This window comes from Drosophila suzukii, chromosome X (assembly GCF_043229965.1).
Source record: "Drosophila suzukii chromosome X, CBGP_Dsuzu_IsoJpt1.0, whole genome shotgun sequence".
Classification (NCBI taxonomy): domain Eukaryota; kingdom Metazoa; phylum Arthropoda; class Insecta; order Diptera; family Drosophilidae; genus Drosophila; species Drosophila suzukii.
In genome coordinates, this window is record NC_092084.1 from 9,697,581 (window position 1) to 9,722,445 (window position 24,865).

At 40.1% G+C, this 24,865-nt stretch overlaps 1 protein-coding gene across 1 annotated transcript; it reads left to right on the plus strand.

Annotated features, from left to right (window-relative positions):
* Positions 1 to 1,689: 1,689 nt before the first annotated feature.
* LOC108016565 (serine/arginine repetitive matrix protein 2) lies at positions 1,690 to 11,749 on the plus strand. Its single transcript, XM_065868024.2, has 7 exons — positions 1,690 to 1,841; positions 1,901 to 4,645; positions 4,730 to 6,034; positions 6,207 to 7,157; positions 7,428 to 10,160; positions 10,228 to 11,016; positions 11,072 to 11,749. The coding sequence occupies exons 1-7, from the start codon at positions 1,770 to 1,772 to the stop codon at positions 11,108 to 11,110; spliced, it is 8,634 nt and encodes a 2,877-aa protein (XP_065724096.2). The 5' UTR covers positions 1,690 to 1,769; the 3' UTR covers positions 11,111 to 11,749.
* The last annotated feature ends 13,116 nt before the right edge of the window (positions 11,750 to 24,865 follow it).

A 24,865-nucleotide genomic window follows, 5' to 3' on the forward strand; every position in this document is an offset into this window, starting at 1 on the left:
GGGGGTTCTCGGGGATCTGGGAATTTGGGGGGCTGGTTACAGCCCCTCTGTGTGTGGATATTTGCATGATATATGCAGTTATAATAAACCACAAGAGCTGCTAAAGCAACAGCAGTAACTGCAGCTGGAAGGAGGACGAGAATGAGGAGCAGGATGAGGGCCAAGACGAGGAGGTCCTGGCCAGGAGGACCTGGCAAACAAATGCCAATGCTCAGCGGTGCGTATGAAGGCAAATGGCAAACAGGAGCCACCTTAGCACTGGCCATCGAAAGGACCCCGGTTTCGGCCGGCAAACAGCAACTGGCGATCGGAATTATGCCATACATAAATTACCTAAGCATATTATTTGCACCCAGTTGAAATTTGTATTAATAGACAGAACATTTGGACAAGTTATGGATATATGCCTAAGCTAAAACGTTGACATTCTTTGGACAAATCTCATAAATTATGGACCACGCTAGTTTAGCTTTAGCTAAGATGTCCAAACTTTCTGACCGATTAACCTGCAATTACTAAATTCACTGCCTTGACCATATTACTTCAATTACTTCTAAATTATGACTAAATGTTAGTTTCTTAAGACTTGGTTTCTTAAGACTTTTCCCTTTAGAATGGTTTCTTAAACTTTATTTCCCCGAAAAAACTTTTGGGTCCAAGCAGCCTATATGTATACAAACTGGGAGTTGTCAAACAAGAAGAGCTATTGTATCAGTTGTACAAGTTCAGTGATCAAAGAAACTTTGAATTTTAGCTGAATAAAATACAATTCAAATAAATTTGTGAAAAAATAACTGAATTTAAGAATGAGTAACCCAGACGAGAATCAATGGCAAGTTCAAGAAAATCCCCGCACAATGGGGGACATGAACAGCCAAGTGAACGAGACTCCGCGGAACTACTTTTCCCAGGTGAGTTTAATAGTGTTGGATAATTAACTCCTAAGCCGATAAACTTATACTTTCAATCACAATCTGCTAATAAAGAGTGAGCATATGGACTACGAGATGCCTTCTACATCCAGGGCTGCACAAAACCAGGCAAGTTAGCAGATACTACACGTTTTCCAATACACAATTTATCAAGCCAATTGCCATTCGCTCAATGTGGCCATATTAATTGCAATATTTTATTTTTACCGACTTTTAACAAACAGTATTCTTACTTGTATTTCGTAAGTCTGCTGGTTAAACTAAAATATTTTTCCCTTTATAGACCTACGTTTGACTAAAGTAACTTTAACCAAATAAGTGGAAACAAATTTTTCCAGTTTCTCAGTGTTCATAAATTTGTTTTCTTAAAAGCTACCTAAATGCAATATTTTATTTATTCCGCATTTAAATGAACAGCTTTTTTAGTAGTAATTTGTAAACCTTCTGGTTAAATTAAAGTAACTTTAACCAAATAAGTGTTCTAAAATGTGTCCAGTTCCTCATGGTTACAACATTTTTCTTCTTTATAGGCTACAAAAATTCAATATTTTATTTATTCCTAATTTAAACAAATGTCTTTTTAATTGTATTTCATTAACATCCTTTTTAAATTAAAACAGCATCCGCTTGATATACCTACATTTGGCCAAAGCAACTTAAACGAAGTAAGTGTTGAAAAATGTGTCCAATATCTCAGTGTTACAACATTTTTCTCCTTTAAAGGCTACATTTTCTAGTACAAGCGAAGTGGGCTTCGACTTTTCATTTGACAACGCGTTCGTGAACAATTCAGCTGAAAATTACGGCTCTAGCCTTTGGGAAAACCAAGCAAATAACATGTCTGGAAACGAGGATTCTATGCTGATTGACTTTGTATCGGAACATGCCGAAACCAGGAATCGCGAGCAGGTAAGACTTATTTACCTAAATATAACATGTTTTGCTAAAAGTTAACAAGTCAATTACAGGAGCAAACGATGGAATGCGATTTTGATTGGAGCACCATCGGGGTTCATGACAACCGGACAACCATTCGCCCAAATCAGCTGCTCCAGGGCCAAGCCGAAAATGTGATGCAGTGGGAAAATAATAATGTGGAAGAACGCCCTTTGCAGCTGATCCAGGGACAAAACCCAAATGTTATGCAGTGGGAAAACAACGTGGAAGAACGGCCTTTGCAGATGATGGTGGAGGAACCCTCGTACAGTATGATATCGGGGGAGCCATCATTGGAAACACGGTCCAAGGAACTAGCTTTTCAGAATATGATGGCTGATCGCCCTTTGCAGAGAATGGTGGAGGAACCCTCGTCTGAGATAATATCGTTGGAGCCATCATTGCAAACCAAATCCAAAGGAATCGGTCTCCAGAACACAATGGCAGAACGCCCTTTGGAGAAGATCATAGAGGTACCCTCTTACAAGATTATATCGGGGGAGCCATCATTGGAAACACGATCCAATGAACTCGCTATACAGAATATGATGGCAGAACGCCCTTTGCAGAGAATGGTGGAGGAACCCTCGTGTGAGATAATATCGTTGGAGCCATCATTGAAAACCAAATCCAAAGGAATCGGTCTCCAGGACATAATGGCAGAACGCCCTTTGGAGACGATCATATCGGGGGAGCCACCATTGGAAACAAAATCCAAAGGCGTCGCTTTCCAGAATTTAACTGAAGAACGCCCTTTTCAACGAATGGTGAAGAAACCCTTGATTAACATAATATCAGGGAAGGCACCATTATACAGAAGATCCAAGAAAGCCGCTCGTCGGAATATTAAAGAAGAACGCCCTTTGCAGAGGATGGTGGAAGAACCATCGTACAAGATAACATCAGGGGAGCCAACTTTGGAAACAAGATCTGAAGAGCTCGCTTTCCAGAGTTATAGAGCAGAAAGCCCTTCGCAGCGCATGGTGCAGGAACCTCCGTCCAATAAAGTATCAGGGGAAACCAAATCGAAAGAGCAAGCATTTCAAAACATAATGGCAGAACGCCCTTTGCAGAGGATGGTGGAGGATCCCTCTTACAATAATATATCAGGGGAACCACCAACCAAATCGAAAGAGCAAGCATTCCAAAACATATTGGCAGAACGCCCTTTGCAGATAATGGTGGAGGATCCCTCTTACAATAATATATCAGGGGAACCACCAACCAAATCGAAAGAGCAAGCATTCCAAAACATATTGGCAGAACGCCCTTTGCAGATAATGGTGGAGGATCCCTCTTACAATAATATATCAGGGGAACCACCAACCAAATCGAAAGAGCAAGCATTTCAAAACATAATGGCAGAACGCCCTTTGCAGAGGATGGTGGAGGATCCCTCTTACAATAATATATCAGGGGAACCACCAACCAAATCGAAAGAGCAAGCATTCCAAAACATATTGGCGGAACGCCCTTTGCAGATAATGGTGGAGGATCCCTCTTACAATAATATATCAGGGGAACCACCAACCAAATCGAAAGAGCAAGCATTCCAAAACATATTGGCAGAACGCCCTTTGCAGATAATGGTGGAGGATCCCTCTTACAATAATATATCAGGGGAACCACCAACCAAATCGAAAGAGCAAGCATTCCAAAACATATTGGCAGAACGCCCTTTGCAGATAATGGTGGAGGATCCCTCTTACAATAATATATCAGGGGAACCACCAACCAAATCGAAAGAGCAAGCATTTCAAAACATAATGGCAGAACGCCCTTTGCAGAGGATGGTGGAGGATCCCTCTTACAATAATATATCAGGGGAACCACCAACCAAATCGAAAGAGCAAGCATTCCAAAACATATTGGCGGAACGCCCTTTGCAGATAATGGTGGAGGATCCCTCTTACAATAATATATCAGGGGAACCACCAACCAAATCGAAAGAGCAAGCATTCCAAAACATATTGGCAGAACGCCCTTTGCAGATAATGGTGGAGGATCCCTCTTACAATAATATATCAGGGGAACCACCAACCAAATCGAAAGAGCAAGCATTCCAAAACATATTGGCAGAACGCCCTTTGCAGATAATGGTGGAGGATCCCTCTTACAATAATATATCAGGGGAACCACCAACCAAATCGAAAGAGCAAGCATTCCAAAACATAATGGCAGAAAGCCCTTTGCAGAGGGTGGTGGAGGATCCTTCTTACAATAATATATCAGGGGAACCACCAACCAAATCGAAAGAGCAAGCATTCCAAAACATAATGGCAGAAAGCCCTTTGCAGAGGGTGGTGGAGGATCCTTCTTACAATAATATATCAGGGGAACCACCAACCAAATCGAAAGAGCAAGCATTCCAAAACATAATGGCAGAAAGCCCTTTGCAGAGGGTGGTGGAGGATCCTTCTTACAATAATATATCAGGGGAACCACCAACCAAATCGAAAGAGCAAGCATTCCAAAACATAATGGCAGAGCGCCCTTTGCAGAGGATGGTGGAGGATCCCTCTTACAATAATATATCAGGGGAACCACCATTGGAAACCGAATCCAAAGAAAAAGTGTTCCAGAAGATAATGGCAGAACGCCCTTTGCAGAGGATGGTGATGGAACCCTCTTACAATATTATATCCGGAGACCCACCATTAGAAAGTAGATCCAACGAGCTCGCTTTGCAGAATATAATGACAGATCCATCACCAGTGACAGTGGAGGAAAATCAAAATCCAGAGCCTCCCGCATCGCAAGATTCCGGTTTACCAGATGTAAGTTTTACAGTTAACCGAACTAATATTAAGTCTCCACGTTTTGGTAAACTGGGTTTAATTATCCCTAATCTTTTTGCACAGCCCTCAGAAATGTTGCCGCTTCTGGATTCCATGCCCACCGAGAACGACGAAAGTCTAGTGAGGGGAATAAGTGAATGGTGGGATTATTTAAGTGATTCAGATTCAGGAAACCAAGAATATCAGAGAAGTGGAGTATTTACGGCCAATCCAAATGAATCGCAAGCTCAGTCATACACCGAATATGGTTTCAATACAATTGTTAATACAACCAACCCAAATTGTATTAATACGATTTCGGTAAGTTATACCAGGACTATCAGTGCTCCGTCCAAGCCAACCAGAGGGAAATTTGTCAAGGCAAGAAATCCCAGGCCCAAAAAGGAGCCGGCTAAGAGGAACTGGGCGGCTCCAGCTAAACCCAGTATTTCTCAGCTAAGGAGAGAGGCTGCCAAGAGAGAGAGGTTGGCGAACAGGCCTCCAAAAAAACCGAGAAAAACCAAACAGGCGGCCAAGGCATCTTCAGATACAAATCCAGGCCAAAATCCGGATCCTGCTGACCCATCTCAGCCCAGCACTTCTGCGGCAACCAAACCTCCAAAGCGAACTTATACTAAAAGAGCCAATAATGCAAATATATCGAAATTCGATTTTAATACCGAGGCTACTGTAGAAGCAAATCGGCCAACAGAAGCTGTAGGGCCTTTTGAAGTATCGCCCGTAATACCGACAATTCCAATAGATCCTAATATTCCAACTCCAACTGTACGGTCGATCGGCAAGACGATCAAACCAAGAGCCCCTAGGCGAAAAAAGGCTCCTGTTATACCACCAGAAGGATCAGATGAAACCGTACCACCAGAACCTAAAACCAAGGCACCACCTAAGCCTAGGGCCCCTCGAAAGCCTCGACAGACTAAGGCGTCTTTGAAAAAACAACAGGAGGAAGAGGCACTCAGGCTGCTTATGCCACCGCCAGCGCCAATGGAACCCATACCCACTGGGATGCCAATGGAACCCATTCCCATAGGGGTGCCAATGGAATCCATTCCAAGACCTATAGAAAACAGCGCCACGAAAGAGCTAATGGAATCAAAAACTGTGTCTCCGATTAGGATTCGAATGTCTGTTGCTGGGCAGTACATCAGTCCAGAACAGAGGACACCGCAATCTTGGGAAAAAGTCCAGAACTCGCCGATCAAACCATTTGCTGCTAATAACAGAGCCACTCCAAGGGTTCCAAGTCGGGGGAAGACCATGAAAAATTTGATGTCAGTGTTAAATAAAAAAACCCCCCCAAGATTTCCGTCAGATTCGCCAGATTATTTGGATTTCCCAGAGTTATCACATCCAATGGCTGACACAGTTGTAAGTGTGGAAGATTATTTTCTTGCACTCCATCTATTTTTAAAGGCTCTCAATATTATTAAATTTTAGTTAGCAAATATCAAGTGCTACCTTTTGGTAACATTTGTACCCAGTAGTAAATATTAAAACTAAACATGGCCATAACGTAACATTAACATTTTGGGTTTTTTAGATTTTAGAAAAATCGATTACGCCCCTGAACGAGAACCCAAAAGATCGCTTCATATCAAGATCCCGACCTGTATCTGTATCAAGCTCTTCATCCGGATCTAGCGGGTCTTCCAGGTCCTCCTCATCGTCTTCTAGTTCTTCGGGATCATCCAGTTCGGGATCATCCAGTTCGGGATCTTCTAGTTCGGGATCTTCCAGTTCGGGATCTTCCAGTTCGGGATCTTCCAGTTCGGGATCTTCCAGTTCGGGATCTTCCAGTTCAGGATCTTCCAGTTCAGGATCTTCTAGTTCCGCATCTTCCTGTTCATCATGTTCAAAAAAACTCAAGAAGAAAAAGCCAAAATTACAGAAACCGGATCCACCACTACAATCTTCCTCACAAATTTATATCGGTTTGGGTCAACGAACTAATTTGGAGTCATCACCGCCACCGATGACGTACGTGCAAAATCTACATCCACCACTAAAATCTTCCTCACAAATAAATACCGGTTGGAATCAACCTACTAATTTGGAGTCACCATCGCCATCGATGTCACACGTGCAGAAATCGAATCCACCACTGAAATCTTCCTCACAAATAAATACCGGATTGGATCAACCAATTAATTTGAAGTCATCATCGCCAACGAGGATGCCTGTGCAGAGTTCAGATCCACCACTGGAATCTTTCTCAGGAATAAATACCGATTTGGGTCAACCAACTAATTTGGAGTCACCATCGCCACCGAGGACTCCCTGCACGAATTCACTAGCATTTGAAGATCTTCTGAAAGCTCTGGGAAGCGAAACCTTTACGATGTTATCGCCGATTCCCAGCCCACCATTTGATGATTTGGAGCAAGAAGAAGATATGATTCCATCACCTCCATTATATGAACCATACACTGGTGGCAGGGATAGGGAGAGAACTCAAATGCAAACTGGAGTATCGATGACACAGCTGCATCTTGTAAGTATTATATTCTTTATGTAATGTATATATATTAGGGCAGTCCGCACTTTACCTAATAATATGGACAAAAAGTATTTTTTATAGTAAACTTTCGTTATATTTTAAAGTTAGTTTAAAACCATTCACTTGACGATAAGGTAAAAAAAACAACAATAAAATGTTATTTTCTAATTTTTTTTGTCTTCTTTTCATGTTTGTGTTCCGTGACCCTTTTTAAATATATACTCATATATATACTTTTGTTTCAAACTATGCTTCCTACTCCAGATTATGGAAATGCAAGTCGAAAATTCAGCAGAACAAAATGGTGCTCAAGTAACTAATTGGAATCTCATACAAAGCGCAACTCAGGTGACATCTTTTCAATCTGAAGCTTCGGTAGCAATCAATGAACCAGATGTTAACTTCTATGATCCAAAGCGGTTTGAATCTAATCAATATGTGAATCAAACATTTACGCAGCAGACTCAAGAATATATTCAAAAGCCACTTAACATGCCAAGGCCAGTCAAAACTAGGAATGTAGCCGGAAATTCTGAAGTATCGAAAGCAACTAATAAACCAGATGTTAGCTCCTATGATCCAAAGCGGTTTGAATCTAATCAATATGTGAATCAAACCTTTACGCAGCAGACTCAAGAAAATATTCAAAAGCCACTTAACATGCCAAGGCCAGTCAAAACTAGGAATGTAGCCGGAAATTCTGAAGTATCGAAAGCAACTAATAAACCAGATGTTAGCTCCTATGATCCAAAGCGGTTTGAATCTTACGTGAAACCCTGCGGTCCTAATATTTCAAGACCCAATATACCGCCCCATACTCCTTTAGCACAAGTCCCCAAACCGGAAAAATCGATGCCTCAAAAACTGAGTGATGAAATGAAATATGTGGACCAAAGCATTAAGAACATAGCTAAAAAACGTATTTTAAGGCCCTCTAGAATTCCAAGGCCAATCAAAGGATATTTCTCCAGTAAATTTAAAGTGTCGAAATCAACCAATACACCACATGATAGCTTCTTTAATCCAAAACGGCTTGAGTCTAACGTGGAACCCTCAAATCCCAATAATTCTAGGCCATATACTCAATTTGAACCTATGGCTGAGCGGGCTCTTCAAAAACTGATCGATAAAACGGAATATTTAGATCGCAATTTTCAGGAGCATGCTCAAATACCTATTCAAGAGCCCTTTAAAAAGCCCAACCCAGTCGAGACTAAATGCAAATCCGTTTCGACCCATCAACCAGATGTTGTCTCCTATGATACCAATATTTTTGAGACTTACGTGAATCTCTGTAGTCCTATAGAGCTCAGCGATTCGGAACTGATGGACAATCTGGTAAAGCCGACGGCTCCAAAAAATACAAATGAAACCGAAAATAAAGATCCAATTGTCCAAGAACACATGGTGCAAGAGCCGGAGGAAAAATCTTTGAAAGGGGGTTCCCCAGCAACACGTGATTTGATGAATATTTTGACCAATCAGACTAAAAAACAATCCTACGCACAAGTGCTTATCGAAAGACCCTTTGAAGAACCTAAGTCCGTTGCACCTGTTGTAAAACTGGAACACTCAAAGGATTCTCTACCAATTAGCTCAAATTCAATAAATGGATCTGATGGGAAACCGTGTCATCCTAAAATATCCCAACCAGAAGTGAAACAATATAGTACCAAACTTTCTGAACTAGATATCAAGCCATGTAACTCAAACATACCTGAAACAGATTCGAAACCCTGCAGTCCCAAAACTTCCACACCAGCAAAACGAAGGTATACGAAAAATAAGAAAATGGAGACTCAACCGAAGTCTCCGAAACCTAAAAAGGAACCGAAAAAACCAAAGTCTCCGAAACCGAAAAAACCGAGGGCTCCGAAACCTAAAACGGAAGAGAAAAAGCCGAGGTCTCGGAAACAAAAAATTGATGAGCCAAAACCAGAGTCTTCAAAGGGCACTCTGACACCGAAGAATTCAGATCCGAAGCTCCAGGACCAGATTAAACAAGACGAAAAGGAAAACGCTTTAGAAACGTGTAAATTACAAGATGTTTTATCAAGCCCGACAGAAAAGCAATCTGAGGCACAATTATCTCTTCTGAAGCCCAGTGACGGGAAAAAACAGAAGCCTCTAAAACAAAAAAATGATTCGCAAAAGCCAGGGTCTTTAAAGGGGACTCGTACACCGAAGAATTCAGATCCAAAATTGCAGGACCAGGTTATGGAAAACGCAAAGGAAAACTCTTTAAAACGCGTTAGCTTTGCAAAGTGTAAATTACCAGATGTTTCATCAAGCCCGACAGAAAATAAATCTGAGGCACAAAAATCACTTCTGAAGCCCAGTGAAGAGTCCAAGTCAATCAAACCAGATTTAAAATCCTGTACTGATGTGAATCTTTCGAAACCCAAGCCCTCTGAATCGGAAATTAAATTCTGTATTCCTACACCTTTGTCACAGCGAAGGATGTCTTTGCCAGCGATTTCAAGGCCCCCAAAACCAGTCGCTTCGGAGACAGAACCAAATTTGAATACCTCCAATCGTAAAATGGCTATTTCTAAGCGAAGAGGATCGATACTAATTGATGCATTAGCAAAACCCAAGGCCTCAACTTTTGAGCCGGAGATCAAACCCCCTACTTCTAAAAAGTCCGTTGATCAGAAAATATCGGAGGCAGATCTGAAGCCCCTTAACAAGAGAACACCAGCAGCAAGGCGTCGTTCTTCGGTAATGATTGAACCAGTAAAACAAAAGGTCCGAAAAACAACTAATGAACCAAATGTTAAAACACACATTCCTGAACCTGATATGAAACCAGGTACTTCTAAAGCTACCAAGCCTGATATGAAACCAAGTACTTCAAAAGTTACCGAAACAGATACTAAAGCGAGTACTGAGTACGATAATACACCCAGTACGTCTGAAGCTGGTGCACAAAATAACGTCCAAAAACCAAATACGTTTATTCAGTATAAAATTCCAAAGCTGCGAGGAGGATCAAATGTAAGATGCTAACTCGATGGGTTTTTAATGCTCTCCTTACTAAAATGTTCCCTTTTTCACTTTACAGACACCACCGATAACAACTGAGATCTCCGAAGCGGAGAATCCGATTCGAAGTTCTAATTCCATTCAAGCAAATCCGGTTGAAAGTTCTAATTCTGATACCACTGAAGCGAATCCGCCTAAAGGTTATGATTCCACACAACCGAATCCGGGCAGAAGATCTGATTCCTTTAGACCAATTCCTCCTAGAAGGAACAGTTATTATTCCACTGACCATCCAATAGGAAGGGCTCAGAGCAATGATTCGCCCTATTCGATGCCAAACCATTCTAATTATCCAACGAACTACTTAGATGACCTTCAGGCTTATCAGAGAGCCCAACAAATGAGAAGACTTCAGGCTTATCAGGAGGATGAGGCGTATTACAGGGATTCATATTATATTGAGCAGCAGATGAGACTCAATCGCTATGACGACAGGCTCAATCGCTATGATGAGAGACTCAATCAATCCTATCCAGAGGATTACCCGATAAGACGTTATCCAATCTCTCCGGGGGTCTATCGCGTGAGGGATCCTCCTCCGCCCTATCACCCCTATCGCACCGCCCCACCGATGAGAGGTCGTCTGCCTCCTGAACGGAACCTTCCGATGGACAACGATTTGGCTTATCGATCGGCCTATCCCTATATTGACGATCCGCCCCTACATGAAGGCCATCTTAACAGAGGTTATACGCATGCGCCAGCAATTTATCCAGAACACCGTCCGCTTAATTTTGAAATCTCAAACAGATATAGATTAAACAATTTGCCTCAAAATACAGCACCAAATCCAGCGCGACCACCACAAGTAAGTTAATAACACTACTTTTAACTTGAAATTAAATTAAATTCTGTTCCATTAGGCCGAAACTAACGACGTTAGTGATAATTGCTCTTTATAGCCACCTCGAACAGTTTCCGTCGACCAAGTTATTAGGAATGCCTTCGGGGGCCGCAAATACAGAACCCTCAGGGATCTGAGGGAACGAACCAAGTTATCCAAAGACTGTTTGCGCACGGTCCTCAAGCGCATTGCCAAAATTAAGAGTCGCAAATGGCGCATTAGCAAATATTATCTACAGGCCTATATAGCCGAAACGTCGGGTCTTTCCCCAAGATTTAAAAATAACAAACCGGTGGGTTTGAAGTATTTTTTAAAATACCATACATCTATAGCTTTGCTTACCGTACCATCAAATTAAATATTCGCATCTAGCTTCGCCTTAATTCTAACTATCGTAAGGTGATGAGCTCCTATAAAGGAATCAAGTTTCAGCGCATGGGGACTTTGATCAAGAAAACTGGTTTCCGTAAAAGCAAACTAAAATACCTGTTAAGGATGATCGGAAGGAAGCGTTCCACTAAATGGCGTCTGCTTAGCTATAAGAAGCCCCTAATACACTTTCACCGAGGTCACAATAAACATAATGCATAATACCATATAGCATTACACCTTTACATTATTATACCATTTCACCAATTTAACATTATATTAATTCAATGTTATACAATTTTACCATGATACAAAGATATTATGATTACACTTTCCATCAAACACTGAAATAAAACACCAAAACTAAACAAAAAATCATGTAATGCTTAAGGTTTCTTATACATTATGGGGTGTTTAAACATATGTACAGCAGTTACTTGTTCAGAACTTAAATGCCAACTATCGAAAACTGAAAAACGTTTATGTCAGATGGTATTTTACAGGTACCAATCAGGTTATGACATGTTTAAAGTTGTTACTTTGGGTTGGACTTTTCCACCATAAGTTTTCCAAAATGTGTTGACAGTTTTTCTATTTCGGGCTTCCTTTTTTTTTTTGGTAATTTGGCAAGTGCAATTTCGTTCTCTTGTTGCCATTATTTTTGTTTGTTGTTTTATACTTTGATGTTTTCTATGCGCTGGCAATTAATTGCTTTCAAATCCTTTTATCCAACAGATTTGGTCAATTTATTTTGCACAGTTTTTTGCTGTTTCAGTATGTGTGTTTTTGGTATTTACCACACACACACACACACACATGGCCTATATGGAGAAGTACATATGTATGTATGGGTGAGCGCTTGTTTGGTCTGAATTTATTACATGTTTAGTTTATTGTTTTTTAATGGCGCTTAGTTTCAATTTGAGCGAGGCAATAAATTACACATTACTGACTGCCCCAAGTCCTTGTCTCGTCTTTTTTTATAGTATCTGTCTGTGTGTGTGTGTCTGTGTCTGTGTCTCTGTGTGGGTGTGTGCGAGTATCTGTGTGTTTGGGTAAACGAGGGTAAGCGCTTTAATGAGGCCAAAGAAGTCGATCCGGCATTTGATACCAGATTGATGCCAGCCGCAGACATTTGACCTTTCGGGGGAGTTCATCCGCAGAAAAAAAGAAACGACCTCCTAGGCGCACATATCGCTTTAGACTTCAAATGCCATGCTTCATTTAATAAATACATACGTATATTAATCTTAGAAGACGCTCTATATTCAATAAAAAGATATATGTTTCAAGGCCATTACATTTTTAATTGTTTCCCATTTTTAGATCTTTCCTAAGTTATTATTATTTCTTTGATCGTCCTTTTCATTCCTTGAAGAAATTATCCATATAAAATAGGCACTTCTGAAAAGACCTATTTCCATTCGCTAGAAAACAAAAACCTTCAATTCCCAGAATTCTCAGAAGAAATGGAATATTAGGGCCAAGTGCTGTTCTTATGCTTTGCAAAAGAAATAACGTTCTTTTTATGTTACAATTATCCTTAGTCTACGCTTTGGTCCTTGTATTCCAAGCTAATTTTGTGAAAAACTTTGCCCCTGAAAGTATGCAGTGGAATTTTTAAGGCGAAACTGCAGTGCAAAATGAAAACTGCAGACTGCAGACTTTCAGACTGTAATAATTTGCGCAACAAAGGGCGCACCTCAACTTGACAGCAGCGGAAGTTGTCCCCACTTAGCCGGGGATTCCCCTGAGCCCTTGGCCCCTTGGTCCCTTAACCCCCAGCTGGCCCAGCCTTAACCCTCGTGCACCGCCCCCTTGGTCCAGAGCAAACACAAAATGAATGGCCCGCAAATTCACGGCAAATTAAATGAAATGCGCAAATTAAACGCAGCGGCAGCAGCAGGGCAAAAAATAATAAAAAAATAAAGTGAAACACGGACAGGACAAAGTGAAACAAATATTGCATAATATTATTGCAAGTTTTTTTTTTCGGGGGGCGTGGTCGGCACTTCAGCAACGCTTAAAGCGAATGAAAACGCGGAAGCAATTCACTTTCGGCTTTTGGCTGCTCACTTTTCGTACTATCCAACCAGTCGACCCTTTGCCCTGCTGGGCTCTTCTATGTTTTAATATTTATATCAGGACAGCAGCTTTGCTCCATCCTTGTCGTTGTCAACGTCATCATCCACATTCGCATCCAGGGGACAGAGATGCAGCTGCTGTTCCAGCTTCAAGTCCTGCGGATGTACTGGAAGAAATTTGGGAAGGAATTTGGAAATATATTTTAGTTCATTACAATTGTCAATGCTACTGGTGGTTTATTTTATTCGCAATATTACAATAAAATAAATACTTACAAGAAATATATAAAAAATAAAATATTCAAAGCTTAAATGTACTTTGTTTCATTTGGCTATTTAAAAACCAAAGAAAAAAATTTTTTAAAAAAGTATGTAAAATAAAAAAAAACAGATTAATGTTAGGAATGGATAGCTTAGGACTTTAGCTATACAAAACACTCATTCCTTAATTTATAGGTTTTTTTATCGCTAAGTTATAGAAACAAAAACTTAACAAAATCATTATTTTTAAATCTGTAAATATTAAATCAAGACGTTTAACTTACTTTAATTCCTGGCTAACCCCTTTTTCTTTCAGTGTGCTGAACCAGTAATTTAGCATGCTTATCGTTCGTCTCGCTTGCTCCCAAGAGACCAGCGTCCTTCCGTTCCATTGCCACCCAGTTCCCCTTCCGTTCCGTTCCATTCCGTTTGGTTTTGCCTCTTTGGCGCGACTTGGGCTTTTTTTTTGTGTGTGTGTGTGTGTGTGCTAATTACCATAATTAAGCAAAGGTCAGGCTTTAGTCGCCTTTTGTGGCCAAGCTTGGCGAAATAATAATGAGAGAAAGCCATGAGTAGAATGGCGGAGAATGGGAAAGAAAGCGGGAGAAAGGAAGCCAAGGGAGACGGAAAAAATGGCTGACCAGCGTACAAATTCTCCCCTCTGTTCTGTTATGCATTATCTTTATGATTATGTTGATTATGACGTTTTAATGGGTTTAGTGAGGCGACAAGGGGGCGGGGTCACCCGGGGGGGGGGGTTGGGGTTGGTATCAGCTTAAGCTGACAACAAAAGGGCAACAAGAAAAACAAAGACTTGACAAGCTGTTGGCGCACATTAAGGAATGAATGCATTTTCCCATCTTTTCCCCCTTTTTTCGGTGCTCACCATAATACCCTGGAAAATCGCAGAAACTTTGATCATAGCTCATATCACCCAATTAGGTCGTAAAATAAAAGTATTTGCGGGACGCAAAAAGAGAACTACTTTTGTTTTTATGGCAACAGATAGGAAAACATAAAAAACGCCATGGGAAATCGTAAAAAAAGAATCCGGGGAATGTGGCTAGACTTATTTTTTTAGAGGGTAAAACAGCCGTCGACTAAAAAAGGGCCGCTAAGCTTAATCTCAATATTTCATTTTTTATTGCCGGCACTCAAAACATTACTTTGAACTTGGTCAAATTACTTGGGGCTTGTCTGTCAGCGGGCTTCCTCTTACACTTCCTTATTGGTGGGGGTGGGGGGATTCCTTCCGAATTTCCCACCCACTCCACCAGCCAGCCATAAATATTTTTGGTACTCGCCGAGGAAAATGAAAATTCCATAGCAACTTAACTTAAAACTGCAATGTCATGACAAATATACACAAGGACCACGATGACGTGGACGAGTTCCAAGATGGGATCTTGCAGGATGGCACGCACTTCCCCCTACTTTTGGGGGGACCCCCTTAACCCCTATGGCGCCCCCTGGCGGTGATTAACGATCGCAGCACACGGCGGAAAAGATGAAAGTTAAATGGGAGGGGGCAACGCAACTATTATTATAACATGGCGAGGACTTACTTCTCCTAGTTTCAGCCCTGCAGGCCCAGCATTCCTAACCAAGAAAAACATTTTCATTCCAAGGCGTTTTCCGGTGGGACAGTGGGGGGGGGGGGGGGGGGGGGGGTTCTTTAGGGGAACGGCAGTTGTTTGAACTTATCTAAATTGTTTTGCCATATTGTTTTCTTATGCCATGTGTGTCGCATCGTGCCATGCCTGGGCGTACTTCCTGCCCTTATCCTCTGAGTATCCCTTTTAATACACAGAGAAAAATGTTTATTCTTACAATTTATACTATAAACAACCACACTACACACCTATTCCTGTCAGGCCTTAAGTGCAATGATCAAAATGTTCTATAAACAAAGTTTTCTTACTTAAAGAGGGTGCTTATCTTAAGGACTCTTCAAAAAACTTATTGGGATTGAAATAAAATTAAATAACCTTAAAAATTCCCAAATTTCAAGGGCTTCAATAAAATGTTCAGCAAACAAGGTACTCTAAAGTGGAAATGATCGAAAAACTATAAAAAAATGCTTATGAAACATAACCTGCTTTTCTCTCTGTGTATAAAAGGGGGTTCCCCATCCCTCCTCCTTGAAAGTCCCATTGTCTTTAGCAAATTTGCTTTACTTGCACTGGCTGCTTATTCATTGACTTTTGTGTTTTGTGCCATTTTCAAATGCCTTCATTTCTCCGCCACACACACAGCATACATATCTATGCCCGTCTCGCTCGCACAACCCAGCAGGCTGTCTCTCTCGCACGGCTCTTGCCGTACGTGTCTATTATTGGTATTTGCTGAATGAATGGATTGTACGTGCCCGGAGGCATTTCGAATAACTTTTTTTCCAGGCTCCGGCTCCCGAGGTTCTGGTTCTACGTTTGGCTTCCGCTGCCTTTGCCTTATTTCTCGATTTCTCTATTTCTGGCTCTGGCTCTGGCTCCTCGTGGATTGCAATTCTCCGTTTCCGGCCCGCCTTTCTCTTGTTTTTTTGCCAGTCCCCCTCATGGCCCCGTCTCTTTCACTCGCCCCATCTCCCCTCTCTCTCTCTGCGGTTGAAATCTAAGCGATTTTACATTGTTATTGTTATTATTGCTACACGAAGACACGAACACACAGACATATGGGTTTATTTGCACATGCATTTATTTGTTGATGGCGTATTTTTGTTTATTTATGTATTCATATGCAATGTCGAAAATAATCGTTAATATGCTGATAAAACACGCCCCGCAACAATGTGTGTGTGTGTGCTCTCTCTTTCTACCCCGCATAGCCCCCTCTCGCTCTGTCAACACTCGGCTTCATTTTTCATTCGATGCGATCCCATTGAATTGCCGGCAAATATGGTATGCTAATGAAATCCCATAATGCATTGACTAATAAACAAATAGCGCCCGAATGTAGGCAACACATTTTTCGGACAGCCAAATGGGCAAGAGTTTTTGGGATCCCTCTTAAATATATATGAATGCAAATTTATTCGACTGCAGATTGAGATTTCACTGCCCTTGGCGAATAGGCAAAATCACACTCTAAGATCCCTAAGAACGATTTAAGTTTTTGCTAGGGGCTGAGATTTTTTTTTTACATTTTTACATAATAAAATAACAATTTAAAGCAGCTTAACTTAATAGCAATAAATCAATAACGTTAAGGGTTACTTATTTATATTTTTAGTATATTATTTAAGGCATTTTTTATTACTACTATACCAACAGAAAAACTATATAACCCTTATATTCGTTAAAAATCATCTCTGCTGAGAATATTTTCCAAAAAAGAGAACCAGAAAAAGCATAAAAAATATACTCACTTTTCCCAGTTATTTATTTCAATATTTATAAAACCACAGGCGATTTGATGTAAATTCAAAGAATTGAATACATAATCCTACTCCATTTATTTGCAGCACATTAAAAGGCTGCACAAGTAAAAAAAACACTTTGATTTCGAGCGTGAAGTATCCTATTATATTTTACACACCAAATGGAAATCATTAAGTCCTTTATTTTCCTGCTTTTTTTGTTTATTTTTTTTTTAACATTATAGTTTTGTAACAAAAGTTCTGTGCCCTCTGAATGGAATGCACTTCAATGTTAATATACCCACAGTGAAAATCGATTCTCTAGTTGAGCAGAATCGAAATCATAAACTTCATTGGGTTTTTGTTTTGGATACAGTTTACTTTTGTCATCACTTTATTCACTTTGTTGCTGTTGCCAGATTACTGTAGATTACTCCCACTGTTTTCCTTGTTGTTGCTCTGGTTGCCCCTCCCACTTGTTCGTCCGCCCACCGACCCACCACCCACCGCCCATCGCCCGACCTTGTCATGTAGTTAGATATATTTAAAGTTGGGCGTTGGGAAAGTAAAATAAAATGGAATAAAATGCAGATTGAATTTGAGGGCGACAACTTTGCTGACGTTGGCGACGACAACAGAGTAATATTACTCACACACACAGATACTAACCCACACACGGGCGCACGGTACTCACACAGATACAGGAGTAACAAAAAAAGCAGAGTTCCTACATACACACAGATACTCGTACATTCACATGCACGCAGGGACCGTAAAAAATAAGCAAGTAATGCGCAAAATACAAAACCCACATTGCCTTCGAAAGGGGGCGTGGTGTTGGGATAGGGGGACCAAAACCCCGGCTATATACTATAAGTACGATATGTAGTTTGACGTTATCCAACACTAACAACGCCACCAACACTGAGGACAAATGCGAGTTCCGAAGGGATAAACGTGAGGAAAAAGGGAGTGGGCGTTAAATATAGGAGTGCACTGAAAGAAATTGCTAGTCACCTTTGGGTTTTCTCTAAAAATTAAAACAAATCATAATACCGACAAAGTAATAGTTATAAAAATGTACATACGAGTTTATTAAATACTTTTCTAACACTTAATTTTTAAAATCACTTATAAAGGTGTCTGAAAGTATGCAGTGAAAAATAACTTAATCCTTGGGAATGAATCTCTCCATCTTTTGGCTTAAAAGTATACTCTTGCATACTTTTAGACACCTTTATTAATAATTTAAATATTAATGTTAAATATTTAGTGTTACAAAAAATACTTATCCTTTTTTCGCGTGTGAAAACCATTGGGGGCGTAAGAAAATGGGGCCTGCGGAAAAATAAGGAGGGGTGCTGAAAGTCGACGTGATCGTATGCGAATGCGATTGTGCGGGTGTATTATGTATTTGGTGCATTTTAAATCGGATTACTTAAGGCAGCAACAACTATGTGCGGCTTTAGCTTTTGTTGTCCTTCCGCTCCTTTCTTCAAAAGGGGTGGTGAATGGTGGGTGGATGATATGGGTTGGTTCTTCAGTGGGTGGGTGGTGATGACTCTCAAGTCCCCCACATGTTTGGTACGTGTATGTCAGTTTAGTTCTCATTGTTGCCATCATCGAGATATCGTTGTCAACGCTGCGCCTATAAACCGTTTATTATTATTTACAATTTTCGCCTCGACGCTGGCAAATATTTTCAAATCGCATGGCGACACATCGCCAGACACGTGGCATTTTCGAGCAAGCTCTCTTTTCCCCATTTTCCATTTTCCAGCCACCCACATTTTTCCGCCCATCGAGCTTGGCAAATGTGTTGGCAACGTGTCAGCACTCGATGGGAAACTGAATGACAAACTCTGCTTGGCTGGCTGGCTGTCAATCGTTTGGTTTATCAATCCATCAATCGAATGGCTCAGCAGAACTCCGCCCGGAATCTTAATCGAGGTAAACAGTTCTAAGAAGTGTGGCACTTGTTTTAGTTCTGGCATTTCGCCACCCAAAGTAGATCTTTTAGTTCCTAATCAGAATATTATTTAGCAATCGAAAACTAATTTAGAATTTATTATATTCTATTATTATAAATATTATTTGATATTTAATCCATTGTTGGGTATATTGGATCACTCTAATTTAAGGACTTTGAGTTAAAAGCAAAACGTAGTCGAATAAACTGCTAATTGAAATCTTTGACAAATGCAAGGTTGCTGTTAATTTGGCAACGATTTTGGGTCAACATAGAAATGGCTAATCAATCAATAGCATTACATACTTACTCAATTTCAATTGACACACTTTCAATTATCCAGCCTATAAATAAACCCAGTAATGAAACAAATCTGTGGATTTCCATGAGGATTAATGGAACTGTGTAAGACAACTAAACTGTAAAATCAATGATTGTTCGGCAATTAATCTGGCAATGGTTTATTTGCATTTAATTGGCAGAATAGTGCAGATGCAAGGCTGAATCGAAGAATTGTTGATCTATCGATTGGAGCGAATTATGGAAAATTAGGGGGAGGTGGGCTGTGGGTGAACCCTGACCTCCGGCTGCCATCAATCTTTATCGCCAAACGGAGAATGGCGAACGGAGAACGGAGAGCGCCAAACGGCAAACTGAAACAGCAGCGGAAATAGAAGTGCGCGGCATAAGTGCACTTCCGGTGATGCAGTTGTTGCAATTTCAGTGGCAGCCGTCACATCCACGAATCCCCCACACGTTTGCCTCTGTGTGTGGTTGACTATTATTTTCACTAACGAGATTTTCCAGAAAATGAGAATGTGCCGCCTTTAAATTCGGAATTTCCCAAATATGCATATCATTTGCCATTTTTCACTTTGTCCTATCTACGGCCATTTGCAATACAATAATGTTTAGCCTTTGCAACAATTCTATTCGGTTTTCCTGAATTCCTACGCCTTTGTTTGATATTTGTTTGTATATATAGTATATACAGTCAACATTTTATAGAGTGAATTCAGGGGTGCCAGTCAGCAGATCATAAATGTGTTATGATTTTATTTGAAATACAAAATATTCGTTGAGCAATAAATTGTATGATTGAGAGGTATAACATCTTAAATGGTGATTTACTCTATGGGTAACCTTTAGTTTAAGCCCAGTTTGCATAAATTGAGTGAAAACCCGAACATAATTTGTTTCCATTTTTAATTTAAACTATTTAATTAACACTAAGAGGACCCATTTTCGCCAAATTCATATAATTTAAACAGCGGGAAAGCCCATATATTTATATGCTTTACCTGGTAAATGCATCCATTTATGTGGCCACCATTGACATCTGTCACGCGCAACTGCAATTGGACAGCGGGGAGTCGTTTGGGTTTGCTCTGGAGAACTGCAAACTGCGGTTCCCAGCTTCCCGTTCACCTTTGACCCCGACCCCCTCACACGTTAACCATTAACCAAATCGATGGCTGAGTTATTTCCTCTGGTTCAGCTGCAGAACCATGTGTCGAAGACTCCAAACTGTGCGGTTGCCAAGCTAAACGATCGGGAATTTTGTTGGGAACCCTTGTGGTCAGGGGATTGTTAGTGGGATTTACTGTGCAAATGGATTTACTTACTTTACAGCATAGAAATAGTTCATTTTTTATGGATGATTTGGCCAGGCAATCGACCATTGGCCTCTCCACATTGTTATCCCATATCCAATTTGGTAGGGGTATTTAAATAAAAAGCCCAAAAAAGATATATATATGTATATCAACCACATTCCACTCGGATTTGGATGGGTATTTGGGTCGCGAGTTAAGTGCTTTGTTTCTTTTTTTTTTTATTTGCATGTCCTATTTTGGGGTTCGAACGAGAAATAAAAAAAAAAATATTCCCACTAAACCGTACATAAGTAAAACAAACAAAATGGTAAAATCAATAAGCGAGGCTCTGGACATGTGAGGAGCTAAATATGCAAGTGGAGTACTCCAAGGAATGGAAATAAAAATGATTTATAAATTGCTTATTTGTCAAAAGCACAAACACACAAGGGCTGTGCACTGTTAGAAAATAGATGGTAGTTTTTTAAGAAAATGGTCATTGTTTGGGTATAAAATGAAATGGATGAAAAGGAATACCTTTACTTTATGCTATTAAATAATATAATATAATATAATATATTATAATATAGTATAATATAATATAATATGATATAATAAAAATATTATAAAATAATATAATCAAATATATTTATGATTCTTCATCGATTCTTAAGGGTTTCATTTATTTTTGGATTTTTCCCTGCTGCCTTGTGATGTCACCATGATTTTTTCTCCGTGCACCAATAACGACCAGCTTCTGAATTTGAGTCCGGGCTAAGACCACGCCCACTCGGCCCACTCAGCCCACTTGAGCTGGCTGCACTCGAGAGCCACAAATCGAAGACAGGAATCGAAGTCATGGAGCCAGTCACATTATCGTAACTTTTCAATATCGAAGCGTAAACATCGGAAGCGCATAAAGGGAGGTTCTTCGGTGGTTCTGTTTCTGATATGCTACCCGAATTGTGTCCACAAACTATAAAAACCGAAAAGCGGTTGGTTGGACATTTTCGAAGGCTAGCCACTACTACGGATTCGAATGCGAATTTGCAGTTGGCAGAGTTTTCAACCAACCAACCAAACCAAACGAACTGCAAACAATGCCAAAGGCCGCTTACGAAATGCTAGAGTTATGACATTTAATTAGTGGAAATGAATCTTTTTTAAGCTCTGGCTTGCGTTCCGTTCAGCGGTTCTATCAATATGCTGGGGGTGCATACAGGGAATTAGCTCCTGTATTTCGGAATCGACGCCTAATTAGCGCATTGTTGCACTTCCACCAAAAATAATGCCGGCCAGCAAAGCAAATACCAAAAACCGATTACAGTCGCCATTCAGTTGGGGATATAGACACAGATATGTTTATATGTAAATTCATGCCAAATAATGAAAACATTCAATACGCGACCGGGGATTTGCAACCTGAACCAAAGCGCAACGGATTTCCGGTTACAGTGGTGTGTGGCATTAAAGCAAGGATTGTCCAAAATATATTCTAAAATATGGGAACTCTATGGAATACTTGTAATGCAATTTGATTGACTGATTAACGTTACTTATAAAACCATCTTAAAATAACTTATTTATAAGATGTTAATTTAAGAGTTCTGCCATAGGACTAATATACAAAAAATGCAAAAACTGGTCAAAAAATAAATTTTGCTTAAAGTGATTGGGATCGTTAGCGTAGGAAGCAAGCTGTTCAAAACAGTCGTTCTTTTAGCTGTATGCCTTTATTTGACTAAGCTACGACTGAAAAACTGGATATAAAAATCGTTTTTTTGACTAAAATGTGAATCTCGTATTTTTGACTAAAATCGGAATCCCATTTTTCGCCATAAAAATTCAGTTTTTTGGCTGCTACATAAAAAATAAACGTCAGATCGTAGAATGTCATACCTCGTTGAGTTCGTTGCTTAATTTCCAATCGATTGGCATTCAAACCTGGAAATTTCTGACTTTTCGCATTTTTTGCAAAAAAAGACGATGCACCCCCTTACAAAAAAATTGAAATTTGGTCAAAAAATAAATTTTGCTTAAAGTGATTGGGATCGTTAGCGTAGGAAGCAAGCTGTTCAAAACAGTCGGTCTTTTAGCTGTACGCCTTCATTTGACTAAACTACGACTGAAAAACTGGATATAAAAATCGTTTTTTTGACTAAAATGTGAATCTCGTATTTTTGACTAAAATCGGAATCCCATTTTTCGCCATAAAAATTCAGTTTTTTGGCTGCTACATAAAAAATAAACGTCAGATCGTAGAATGTCATACCTCGTTGAGTTCGTTGCTTAATTTCCAATCGATTGGCATTCAAACCTGGAAATTTTTGACTTATCGTATTTTTTGCAAAAAAGACGATGCACCCCCTTACAAAAAAAGTGAAATTTGGACAAAAAATAAATTTTTCTTAAAGTGATTGGGATCGTTAGCGTAGGAAGCAAGCTGTTCAAAACAGTCGTTCTTTTAGCTGTACGCCTTCATTTGACTAAACTACGACTGAAAAACTGGAAATAAAAATCGTTTTTTTGACTAAAATGTGAATCTCGTAAAATCGGAATCCCATTTTTTCGCCCTAAAAAATCAGTTTTTTGGCTGCTACATAAAAAATAAACGTCAGATCGTAGAATGTCATACCTCGTTGAGTTCGTTGCTTAATTTCCAATCGATTGGCATTCAAACCTGGAAATTTTTGACTTTTCGCATTTTTTGCAAAAAAAGACGATGCACCTTACAAAAAAAGTAAAATTTGGTCAAAAAATAAATTTTTTTAAAGTGATTAGGATCGTTAGCGTAGGAAGCAAGCTGTTCAAAACAGTCGGTCTTTTAGCTGTACGCCTTCATTTGACTAAACTACGACTGAAAAACTGGATATAAAAATCGTTTTTTTGACTAAAATGTGAATCTCGTATTTTTGACTAAAATCGGAATTCCATTTTTCGCCATAAAAATTCAGTTTTTTGGCTGCTACATAAAAAATAAACGTCAGATCGTAGAATGTCATACCTCGTTGAGTTCGTTGCTTAATTTCCAATCGATTGGCATTCAAACCTGGAAATTTTTGACTTTTCGCATTTTTTGCAAAAAAAGACGATGCCCCCCCTTTAAAAAAAAAGGGAAATTTGGTCAAAAAATAAATTTCCCTTAAAGTGATTGGGATCGTTAGCGTAGGAAGCAAGCTGTTCAAAACAGTCGGTCTTTTAGCTGTACGCCTTCATTTGACTAAACTACGACTGAAAAACTGGAAATAAAAATCGTTTTTTTGACTAAAATGTGAATCTCGTATTTTTGACCAAAATCGGAATCCCATTTTTAGAATATGGTGTGCAAAAGGCGCATCTGTTTGATTTTTGAATATTTGACAATGTCAAAACACAATATTAAATACAAAATCATTGGAAAGTAAGCAGTTTATCTGTCCTTTGTTATATAAATTCAAATAACAATCTAGCTGGGACTGTTTGAACCACTGTGGAAACCAATTGGGATATCAGTTTCGTCTGGGCAAGTCCAGTTTTGAATTCCACCTTCTCCGCTGGGATTTCTTCAAGTGAGCTGCGAATAAACACAAGTGACGTGAATCGCCCGAGATGACAATTCCTGGGCTTTAGCTTTGGCAATAGCTTTGTGCCGTGTTGCCGCTTTTCACCTGAGTCACCTGAGTGGGGAAATCCGATTGCGATAGCGATTCCCGAAACCGAATCCCAATCCCAATCCGAATCCAAAACAGGAGTTGCAGCTGGGAAATAGACGGCGGTGGGGGTGGGGGTGCGGATGAGGAAACTTGCGGTGCACTTTGACATTTTGGCGCATGTTGAATCAAGTGAAAACCCAATTACATGTCCCGCCCTATCTAGTCGCTTCACTGGCGACAAAACGAAACGTGCAGACAAGTTAACATTCTGGCCAACTTTGCCAGCAGTCAGGAGCTGGAAACCCCCCTCGCAACCACCCAATCAACCCATCCAACCCATCCAACCCATCCTAACCCATCCATCCCAACCACAAACTTGGTGTCCTTGTGCTCGCTGGTTATTACAAGAGTGGCGAACATTTTGTGGCCAGGTGTCTGTGGGCGTACAGGTGAGTATCTGTGGGCGGGCACACCTGTGCATCTATGTAAGTATCTATGTATATATGCCAACGTATCTCCCAAAGTCCCGCACGCAAATTATTGTTGCA

Excerpts from the sequence above, each read along its gene's own strand:
- LOC108016565 (XM_065868024.2), top strand. The coding sequence starts at position 1,770 with ATGTCTGGAAACGAGGATTCTATGCTGATTGACTTTGTATCGGAACAT. Across the intron at positions 4,646-4,729 it reads AAGATTCCGGTTTACCAGAT|CCCTCAGAAATGTTGCCGCT; the intron begins GTAAGTTTTACA and ends CTTTTTGCACAG. Across the intron at positions 11,017-11,071 it reads ATCCAGCGCGACCACCACAA|GCCGAAACTAACGACGTTAG; the intron begins GTAAGTTAATAA and ends CTGTTCCATTAG.